Below are 12,252 nucleotides of genomic sequence, written 5' to 3'. Positions count from 1 at the left end.
TGTAAGAAATGAAATATAGAAATGTAAATTTTTCAACACCCACGATGGCCGCGCGGCTTAAGCATTGGCCTATTGCATCGTGGGTCCCAGGTTCGAATTCTGGGTCTGACAAGTACACATATTGTTTTTCAATTTGTGTATGAGTCAGAGTATGGACCTAATAGGTTGAGCAAGTGGCTGACATCCATTTCTCGTAAAAACAAAATCTGTCAATACAAACTTCCACCCTGTTTTTTTTTTTTTTTAAAAAAAAAATAATAAAAAAATAAAAAATAACAAAAAAAATAAAAAATTAAAAAAAAAAAACTTCCACTCTGTGGAGGCCCATATGATCCAATTAGGATTGGATATGGTTGGGAAAATAAATATTGAATGATTGCGAATACAACCAACCTTATGATGTAGTGACATGTTGGATCCGTTGTGAAATCTTACAATAGTCTGAAGGCTAGCTGGCGTAGAAGCACTTTTGGTGAGCGGAGAACTGCCGCCTGCCTCTTCGCAAGACGGTGGCACTGCCGGAATAATGCTCATCTTCCCACTCAATCGACTGGTCTTGCTGGTATGATGGTGCGGTAATAAAGGCGCTTCCATCGTTTTAGTTGTGTAACTCGGAGACGATGTCTGACTGAAGCTGTCACTGGACACGCTAGAGTCTTGTCTCAATGAAGCCTTTCCTCCATTTCCACCAGTTTGATTATTCCCTTGCACTGATGTCAAAGGTGGTGGAACGTTACTATTTTTTTTATTTGTATTCATGTTATTGTCTTGCATTGTTTGATTAACGTTTTTTTGAGACGTCGGAACGTTCTTTTTGTAGCAATTTCCTTGCTGGGTTTTTTGCAAATTTTGATTATGGTCTTGGTCATTTGTCAAGTTTCCTGTCATATTATTATTACAGTTTTCCTGCATGTAGTTATCGTTTCTGCACTGATTCGTCAAATGTTGGTCTGTCTGATTTTGTTGCTTTCTTTGTGGTGGCTGGGTCTCTTTGGGACGATTTTGCGTTTTCGGCGAGAACATTGAATATAAATGACTGTTTTTGTCTGGTGGTGGGATGCTTCTTGCTGGTGGTGGCGGTGGTGGGGGTGTAGGTGGAGGTATCCTAGAGGCTGTAGGTGGCTGTGTACTATTTCGTCGTGGTAATGGTGGTACTATAGGTGGGGGCTGCTGGGCGATCGGCGATCTTTTTGGGACTGCAGGTGCTCTTTGTGGTATCGGCGGTGGGGGTCGCTGTATGATAACCTAAAAGTAAAAGATTATTGAAATATTTAATAAAATGATAACAACACTCTTTTTTATCATTACGTCAACAAAGTTTCTAGTTTCTCTGTTTTAGAACGTCATTCATTTTATTATACAATTTAAATTATGCAATATTTAGTCATATAATATGTATAGTTATATTATTACAAATCAAGCTTAATAGGGTTAGAAAAAATAGTTTTAGTATACTGTGTTAAAATATATAGCCAAATAGTATTATTATTATTATGCATATTTGCCTTAGATCAGAAGTAAAAGATGAGGTGTCAACTTTTTTTATGAAAATAAGTGATGAATATTAGTAGTTAGTCTGATTTTTTTTTCTAAAAATTAGTTAAATAATATATGGCATACAATGATTGTGTATAATCCGGTGTTCAAAATTCTTTTACATGTGGATATTGTATTGTAGATAAAAATATGTGGAATTATATAAAAAGTATAACGGGGAGAAAGAAAATAATTGAATGTGTACTTGAACAGTTGCATTATATTACATTTTTCTCCCTCTTGAACAATTTACAATAAGTGACATCCGACCTTTTATTTCTAATGTGTAAAATGAATATCATGCAAAAATTGCAAACTGCTAGATTTGTTTTAGATCGATCATTAGTAGATTTTTTGTAATCACAGCCACATAATTATTTTTTACCATAGTTCAATGTGGAATCAATAATTTTACTTGTTCTAAGATAATTTCATTAAAAAAATGTACAGTCTTTACTTTCAGTTTAATGTAGTAATACTCAATGCAATACATTATTTAGTTATATAGCCATTTTTTGGCTACGTTCCCGTATCGAACTAAAATATGAATCATTACAGAAATAGCTATTTGATTTTTTTAATTACGAGTACAATGATAAATCTTTCTACATAGAATGGGATCTCTTGATTCTCATTCAATAATAATAAGAGTTAATTATGTTAATTTTCAGAACCTGTATAGTCTTGTTTTGTGGGGGTCTTGAAGGTGGACAGTACGGCAGAGCGTCCGAAGGGCAGTATTTGAAGCCCGATCCGGAAGAGGCAATGATCCCCGGCGGAGGAGGCTGACTCCCCTGGCCTCCAATGCAGTACCCCGCCGAGTGACGGCGGATGGGGGCCGCGGGCCTCAGCAGGGACAGCAAGCTGCGGTCGCTCCGCTCGCTGCCCGCCAAGCTTGCCGCCCGCGCGCATCTGTCGCCGCGAAAGGGTTAGTTTGTTAGTGTCGTGCTCAAGGCTGGGGTTTCAAGCAGCAAAAAGCAGCTTCGGACATTGCGTGATTTGGGTGAAGATGGGTTAATTTTACAGATGTTTATTTAGTAAGGAGATCATGTTTTGTCGTATACACAATATTTTTTTTTTCAAAATATAATTTTGTTTTTAGTATATTTTACATATTATTTACCCGCAGTAATTGTGAAAAATACTAAAACTAAGAAAATCAGTTTCAATATTATATATTAGCAAATATCAACTTTGGAATTAACTTATTCATGAAACAGTATTTTATATTTTTATTATTATTTCACAAGCAAATTAATTTCAAAGTCGATCATAATAAGATATGTAGAAACATTGTGTGAGTTGGGTCTAAATGGATTATAATAAGTATCAATAAATAAATACCATATTGTGTCAAATAAGGAATGTGTGCAAATAAGTACTAACTCGATTTTGAATTTAATTTTTGTTTGTGAAAAAGTGATGAATTTGTCATTTTTTTAACATCTAAATTATAAAAAAGTATGTACTGCTTTAGAAAGGGATGAAACTGATCAGGATTGTTATTAAAATATGTTGAAAAAGTACTAAATAGAAATTGTGGTATATTATAATAATTAATACATTTAATGAACACACAACAATAATAATAATAATAATATTGTATTTTTGACTCGCTTCTTTCAATCAAGAAAATAATAAAAAAATATCGTCTTTGCTTAACGGCCCACATGCTCAGCGTAGGTCAAAATGGAGCTTTTATGGTATTTTCAGAGCATTATCCCGGGCCATTCCTTAAACGATGTAGATAATCTATTTATATAATTTTTAAGCCTTATTATATTTTATATTTATTTTAAACAGTTGATGACTGCATAAAGTATTTTTATTACATAACATAGTATTCTTTTAAATCTCTCGCTCGAATGTTTTAGAATAAAGTCATATTTCAGTACACCCATGTGCAGTGGTATTAAGATTTTTTATATTTATTAATTTTTAAAAGCATTTATAAAACGATTAGTCAAATTTATGTCGACATTATTATAGTGAAATATTTACGATAAAGAATTATATTGATAATCTCTGTGATCCCAAATTTGACAAGAATTAGGCATTTTATTATTCAAAAAAAATTCAGGCAAATTAAAGGCAAGATTTACACATTTAACGATAATTCTAAAGATAATGATTATAAGCTATGTCTTTGACCATTTAAATGTGATAAACATTCTACGAATAATGTTTGCTTTATAATAATTATTGACCTAAGAATAAGGTAGTATTTTTTGAAATACGCCATTTCTATTGGCATTTCCCAGTAGCTAAGCTACAACATACGGACGCAGCCATAAATTATTGACAAACGATAAATGAAGTAGGGAGAAAGATTAAGAATATACCATAAAATCACCATTTTGACCTACGCTGAGCATGTGGGCCCTTGAGGGTTTCAAAATTTTCGTGTGAATAAGATTACATATTACCCAAGGTATATTAATTATTATCCACAGTTTCAGATTACACTCAACTAACTGTTATGTACTAAATATACATTTTAATATATTTTCTAGATTTATAATAATATATGATATTATTTATGGGTGTATTTACAAATTATTAATTGTAATCTCTGTATCTATTTCTATATAATATTTTCTACACACATCAACATTAAGCGAAATAATCATTATTTCTGAGTTCCCTGTAAATAATATTCAAACATAATTTTACTTAGTGAAATTGATATTGCATAAATATTTTTTTCTCAGAAATCTTTTCAGTCGAAGCGAACCTAATATGGTTTGTCATATTTGAACATAATAACATCAAACATAATCGCCGTGGTTTGAAAAGGTTTTTTTTAAAAAAAAAACCGTTAGCATGTTTTCATTATTTTGTCAGACGCAAGCTATGGAATAAGTAACTTATAACGTTAGGAAAATGAGCTTTCACATTATTTTGTAATCTTTGATCGGAAAATGTGATTGAGTGGCTTTTTCAGCGTTGAATACCTTCGGGTACATCAAAGCTATGTTGCGTGCAGGTTAATGTGAAAATACTGAAAGCTTTCATACTATGAAATAGATTCTATGGTACATAATATAATACTTACATATTAGTTTTGTTAAAAGTATTATAGTATATAGTGAAGCTTAAGCGTTAGTTAATGTAGTTATATGGTAAAAAATATATGCGACTAACAATATTATAATATATAAAATTACAATTATATTGAGTACTAATTCGAAAGTCAGTTATCCAGTGAAAGTAAAATGTCGAAATGGACGTTTTAAAAAGTTAAACAAAACATAATGGCGGACTCGGACGCCAAATCTGCGGTTCCTCTCGTGTTGTAAGTTTGGGAGACACTGTAAGATAGACAATCAACCATCATACCTGTTGTAGCTTGTTAGTCATAGTAATGCCAATTATGGATAAAACTCCTTTATTCGGCGCTCTTGTTTAAATTACAATATGTTTTTCTCCACCGTTGATCATTTCAATAATTGACTTGTTTCATTTAAATGCGCCATCTTCAAAATTTTGTATAATTGACATTAATCGAATTTTAAATGTGTTTTTTACCTTACTTATTATTATCTTTTTCTGTTCTATCTTAGATTACTCTTATTATGTATAAATTTCAATAATAATTGTTAGCATGCATATAATATGTAATATATTATATATGAAAAAAAATATTTTTTTCTCTATAATTATTCAATATTCTTTCTCATTTTTCTTACGTAATTTCTGTATATTGTATATTCTTCTTACCTTCTATCTTGTTATGCTTAACTAGGTACCTATATTATAATAATTTATATATAGAAACTTTGCTGGTTGCAATATCTTTTCTCTAATCTATTTTTATACATATTTGTCATCAATGAAACCGTTTATTTTTCTTAATAAATAAAATAAAAAAAAATGGCAAAACTAGGTTAAAATCGAAAATTATTTGCAACGTCAATAGCATTCATCCACCGATATCGAGATATTATTATTATTATTTGACCAATATTAAACAGAATGTATTAAAGCAATTAATATTCTACTCGTAGTATTTTGTATTAGGTACTAATTTGATTTGATGAGTATGATTAATTAAAAAATAGCAATGCAAGTACATTTAAATTAAAATTTGAAGAAATCCTAGTTGGTACTATATAGAAATCAAGATTAGTATATAACAGAGATGGCGAACCTATGGCACGCGTGTCACGAGTGGCACGCGAATGCTTCATTTTGAAGAGAAAATATATTACTACTATATACCTATTATATATTTTAAAAATAATGACGACATAGGCTTGTGTTTTTTCTTCGGTTTTTCATATTATGCTTACCAATCGATGCGCAAACGGAAACGACGAAATTCATGCATACCTAAATGACAAATCGCATTATATAAAAAATAGCAAGAAAATCTTTTTCAAGATAATCATTACGTTTAATGTAAATATACAATTGCATAGGTCGGTCCTTAGGATCGGGCAATTAAAAATAAAAATATTCAATCAAAAAACCTTATGCAACTAATTATCGGCAGTCATTCAAATATAATTTATTATTATTATTATTATTATTTTGACTCAAACATAATCTCTAAAAATGGAAAACCGTTCGGTGATGGAGAATATAATATTAAAGAAGAGTGGTTCAAATGCTTCCACCATCTCTTTGAGAATTTTGAAAACAAGACAGAAATATTCAAAGAATAAAAGATATGTCTTCGACTAGAAATACGGTGAAAAATAGAATATCAAGAACTCAATTGTAATTGTTAAACTTTTTTAATGGAATTCTTAAAAACTGATTTTTTATAAAACTTTTAAAAACTTTTTTTCGCCACGAAAAACTGCTTGGCACGTTACACAGTCGAAAAATATTATTTGGGAAATTTTGGCACGCGTTCGTAAAAAAGGTTCGCCATCCCTGGTATATAATATTATAAATTCCTTGGTTCAATATCTCACAAAAGATAGTCACCGATATCAACAAAACTTTATATTATAATACTTTACATAGTTGTTGATTCAATTTGGCATGCTTTGTAGCTATTAATTATTCGGCATTATTGATTGCTTAATTGTTAAAAGCATATTGGATGGAGTTCAATAGATATGGATAGGGCTTTCAATTAACCGGGGGAGAATATACCTACTACCCGGTTAGCGGGTTTTTTAAACGAATAAATGGATGAAACCGGTCCTAATTTATTGATGAAAAGTAGAATAAGTACTACAAAAAAATGCGTTTTATTAAATTAAACAACAAAACTATTAGTAGGTAATATTTTTTTTTTTGTAATGTCAAATTACGAAGTTGTTGGAGTATCTTTTCACATAATTAATTTTATTTTTTTGTTCGTAAAAAATACCTACCTATTATGAATTCAGTCGGTTAACCGTGTGAAATTACCCGGTTAAGCGGTTCGGCTCAAACCGATTTGGAAGCTCTATACGCAGCCCCGGTCAATCGGTTAGTAGTAGTAAAGACTCCATACAAGTAGATTATTTAAACCTTCTTAAGAAAAATACATATTCAATTAATCTCAAATAGTAATTTCAAAAATAAAAAAATACCGTAGCCATCTATGTCTCTGAATATTATTAATTGTTTAAATTTAGCATTTACTGACAAAATATAGGTAAACCGTTTTCAAGTATTTAATCTTTAATGTAATCTTCTACTAACACACATTAGACACTTGAGATAATCAAAAGTTTTTTGTTCGTAGTTTAACACGATTTTTGTTTTGTCCGGTTCACTATATGAAACGAGTCATGATTATAACGACTACGCATTTTCATATATTGTATTAAGTACTGATATTTACGCGCATTGGACTCTGTTCTAGTATATTATATTATAATATACTAGAACTCAATACAGGCTAGCAAGTAAATTCGGGCATAGCGACTTTCGCACATGTATAGGTAGACATCACGCAATTTCCATTATGCGATATCACGCATCGGGAATTTATAACAATATCACCTTTAATTGAATTTTCGCCATCCAACGCTATCCGTAAATAATTGTACAATTATTGTAGCCTTATTTCAATAAAAACAAAAACGTATAACTGACTATATTCAAATATCTAAGTAAAATATTGAAGATTAGAATTCAAACTTTCAGTTACCTTCCAAAACATACCGTTCTTCAAGATGTTCTTTGCAACTGCTAGACAGTCACTATAATGATACAATGTTTTGCAAAAAAAAAAATATCCAAGCTATTTATAAATATTTTCTTTCGTTATTCGGTTAACGATTTATCCATTTATTTGTGTTTATTCTGACATTATTCATAATCTTATTTCTGTAGTTATCTTCACAATGATAAATTTATTTTGGGATACAAAAATTTGTTTCTTATAAAATACAATATTCCCATTATAAGTACATCACGACCCCGATGCCAAAGAACTGCTAACCCGTGTTATTTATATACTTTGCAATAATATAATAAAATTATACGAACACGAAAATATATATTGTGATTTCTTGTATGTGCCTTGAACATTTTTGCCCGGCCCTATCCTCTTCAGGCGATGTAGTATACAATATAAAATAAATTTGACTTATGTGTTGTATAATATAGAATGTTTGACGAGGGTTCTTTATATAGATAACAATGTAGATTACAAGGTTCATCTCGAAGAACTCAACCGTGAGATTTGAATACACGTGTCACATAGTAGGATATTGGATTACTTACATGAATAGAATTTAATTGTAACATTACCGAAAAAACGAATTTAACACATTGACATCGATATCTGAAATATACCGACGTGGTTTTTATTTATTTATCAAAATTCTACTAATAACACAGCAATCATTACGAGTATATTAACATTTTTGTAGTAGGTAAAAATTAATAGGTATTGTAAAAAATCAGTATTGTATTGGTAAATGGTTATAAATACCTATGGTTTTTGTAATTTTCCCATATTACCATATCATATTATAGAAAGAAAGAAAAATGTTCCTAATTTGATATGGAAAAATCATACCTACAGTTAGAGTTGGGTATTTACCGAGAACATCTCAATCTCGAGATTCGGGGTTTCCCGAAATGATCAAAAAAATACGATTTTTTTTATTTATGTAAGAAGACAAACAAAATAGAAGTAGGAAAACAAAAATAATTCAAAACATTACTTATAAAAATATAATTTAAAACACACCGACTGTCAACCGCTGCGTCTGACAATCGCGTACGGTTTTGAGACACAAAATTCCCTGATGTTGGAAAAATTGCGCTCATTTTGAGTCGACGTTCGCTTAATTGTGTTAAAAGTCTTTGGAACGTTTTGTGTTTTCTGTCCACTTATTTCATATAGGAAATCGTTTTTTCAATTAATACTTGACAATAAAGAAATGTTAAAAATTTCAATTCTCTAGATTCGGGATGGAAAATCTCAAAAAATTCTCGAGAATTCTCGTCGGGAAATTCCCGAAACCCAACTCTACCTACAGTACGTCTTGATATATATACTGAGCTAGAAAAAGATGAATTTATACGCCATTAAAAAAAACAACATTTTTGATACAAAAGCAAGTTAGATGTTTCATTAAAAAAAAAAAGAATATATAATTATAGTAAATACTGCAAAAGGAATGCCAATAATTATTGAGGTAGGTAGGTACTGTAAAAATAAAATTAGTGCACCCAGTGACCAAGTTGCAAAAATTGATTGTAAATAAAATTCTACATGACTGTTTTTAACATTACATACATAAAATATCGTTTTAAAATAATCTATTATTACCATTCTAATATAAAATTGAGTAGGTTAAAAGCATAAAGGCTTATTAAAAATAGAGATAAAAAATAATGAAATAGTTCTATGAGGTTTTCAGATACATTATAAGTTCTATTCAGATTAAAAAAATATACTGATCTACTTTGACCATTAATTAAATTGTTAAACGTTGTTATTTAGCCTAATTTAAACATTCTAGAGAGTGACTGATTTGAATTTCAAAAATAGAGTGAAGCTCTTTTGCTTTTAACCTACTTGATATTTATGTAGTTTTTATTAGGTATTATTTTTTTTTTTAAATAAAAACGAAATATTATACACACTGTGCTGTTGGAAATAAAATTTTCAAATCTTTTCGTACAAAGCAGATACATTTTTGAATCAATCTGATTTCACTGCTTCTATTTAAAAATATATATATATATAAGCCTATATATATATTATCCATGATAGTTTAACCCCAAGCATTCCAAATTATTCTTCATTTAACATTATACAGTCCACTAAATTAAAAGTTCATATCTAACCGATATAAAATAATGTTATTTATACTCTCAAGTAAAATAGTTTATATTTTATCCTATAACCGTTTACTATCACAGAACTGAATTATTTTATACTAACTACCTACTGTCAATTTATCATGCTCCTACTTAATTTTATTATAATTTGCATATTGTATAATTTATTATTAATCAATAGATTGTTAATTTAGAATATAAGTATAATATTTGTAAATTTAACATTGCGTGTTGTTACTGTAGCGCAGTGTTTCCCAAAGTTATAACTACACAGATAAATCTCACTTTCGACGATACTTTATGAGTACTTGTATATTATATTCTGAATCAGATTTGAGACTTTTATTAGGCATTCTGAACTATCAAACGAAATTTTTCCTTTTATTAAGTTACGAAGTCTCGGCTGAGCTATCTACGATCTTAAGATTAGGTGATATTAATTGTTAATTTATTATATTCAGATACAATAATATTAAGATTTAAAGGATTTTTGTTGTATGTGAAAATCTATTTATTTACCTTGCTCTGTTAGATTCGAAGTTATGGTCTCCCCCGCTATTGTCAGACGAGAGATTCTCTGGATGGAGCTGTTGGCCCATCATGCTCCCGCCCTGGGCCCATGCTACCGTCAGCCAATCTGTGAACAAGAAAATTAAAATTGGTTAATTAATTTTATTTATATCAAATCAAGTTTCAATATTGGGACTATACCTAAAATAAAATTTGATATAGATAAAAAGGATTTCAAGTTATACACATTTATATTTTTATAAAAATCGATGTTTTTTTAAATTAATATAAAAAATATTAAAACGTTGAATTAGTCAAAAATCTAAACGTCAAAAAATTTAAAACTTAAACTAAATTTTAATAATAAATATGACCATAAAATATGTTATAATAAGATGTGACCCTGCAACGAATTCACATTTTATTATTTTTTTTTTACAATTGTTAGTTTATCTTCGAATAATTTAAAAAAAAAATCTTTTTAATGTTTTCAGATACATATTTATTAATTAATACAGTTGAAATTGTAAAATATCAAAAAACTCTCAAATTGCAAGCTTCGTATTTTTACGCTAGGTTCTCTATTGGCATATAGGATCACCCTTAATTCTCGTTTGAATAACGAATTTATTTAGGAAAGAACGTGAAGACTTTAAGTACAAAATGTCATGTTGAAAATTTGAAGTTTTTGGAAATACCATAGTACATTAGATACCCACTGTTAATATATTTAGCGAGCCTATTTAAATGTCATTACTCATATACAGTGGAATTAAGTAAAGTGTTTTAACTACTATCTATTTATTACTATTTTATTGTGTGTTTACTGCTTAACATTGACTTCTATACCCTTTGAAGCTAAAATATTTCACGAGCTTCCCGTTTATTAACTTTGTTATAGAGCAATGAGTAGGGGTTGCAATACCGGTATTCCAGTATTTTTGAATACCGAAATACCGGTTTCAAACATCAGATAATACCGATACATTTGGTATTGAAAGTGGAAACAAAAAATGTATTAATTAACGTGAAAGGTTTACCATGATTGTATTTTTTATCGGGTTACCCAATATCTGTTTTACTTTTGTTGCCCTTCATTGCCTTGGGGACCGGTATTGACACGTGCTATAAATTATTAATATTTTAAAGGGGTTTATATTTATTGATAGATTTTTCTGTTTTTTCCATATATTTCACGAATACCGGTATTCAATAGGAAATACCTTAATACCGGTGTTAGTATTTTCATTCGGTATTGCAATCCCTACAAATGAGTGAACGAACAGTCTTCGTTTTATTTACTTGGTTAGTGTAACGTATCAATCATCAAGCGATTAATTTCCTGCTTGTCACGTCACTACTTATTACCCTTATTAGAAACGTGAGAGAAAGTTAGCGAGGACATTATTTAACAGACCTCTTCGAGACGTTTATGGATGGCAAGGTTGTAAAATTGCTAGCTATATTTTTGTAGGCACCAGGTTTATACATACCAACATAGTTAATATTAAAGATTAATTAAAACTTACCACTATTTAATATTATATTATGGTGTGTTAACGGCCCACATGCTCGTCGTAGGTCAAAATTGAGTTTTTATTGTATTTTCAAACCACGATCCTGGACACTCCTTAAACGTTTTATATAATCTATTTATATAATTTTGAAGCCTTATTATCCTTTATTATCTACAAAGTTTAAGGAGTGTCCAGGATCATGGTTTGAAAATACAATAAAAACTCAATTTTGACCTACGACGAGCATGTCCCCCCTTAAGTAATTTATTATACATGTAGATTCAATAATTGCACGTAAATAAAGAAAATGTGTTTGGCCAAGTAAAAATCATCCGTTTTTTCATTATTGTATAAATCTAATTTTGTGTTACTTCATAATCAACATTTCAAATATTTTACATAGGTTTTATTTATGCTAAAATGCAACATGTCCGATTTAAGACTG

At 29.8% G+C, this 12,252-nt stretch overlaps 1 protein-coding gene and 1 long non-coding RNA gene across 3 annotated transcripts in view; both read right to left on the bottom strand.

Moving 5' to 3' along the window:
- The window catches only part of Corin (corin serine peptidase), a 65,995-nt gene extending 65,236 nt beyond the window's left edge, over positions 1-759 (bottom strand). Inside the window, exon 1 of the mRNA XM_085947310.1 lies at positions 394-759. Within this exon, the coding sequence (XP_085803436.1) occupies positions 394-759 (366 nt within the window). The remainder of the gene's footprint in view (positions 1-393) is intronic.
- Positions 752-12,252, bottom strand: part of LOC147072396 (uncharacterized) — a 333,653-nt gene continuing 322,152 nt past the window's right edge. Inside the window, exons 3-4 of one of the 2 annotated variants that reach the window (XR_015070714.1) lie at positions 10,300-10,417; positions 752-1,245 (exon numbers count right to left, since the gene is read on the bottom strand). This is a non-coding gene — a long non-coding RNA (uncharacterized LOC147072396). The remainder of the gene's footprint in view (positions 1,246-10,299; positions 10,418-12,252) is intronic. The other variant, XR_015070715.1, reaches the window with a different exon arrangement.

Source organism: Rhyacophila brunnea, unplaced genomic scaffold (genome assembly GCF_057557595.1).
Source record: "Rhyacophila brunnea isolate RB1 unplaced genomic scaffold, BYU_Rbru_1.0 scaffold_2, whole genome shotgun sequence".
Taxonomy (NCBI): domain Eukaryota; kingdom Metazoa; phylum Arthropoda; class Insecta; order Trichoptera; family Rhyacophilidae; genus Rhyacophila; species Rhyacophila brunnea.
The sequence above is the reverse complement of the archived record's forward strand: the minus strand, read 5'-3'. Positions and strand labels throughout refer to the sequence as shown.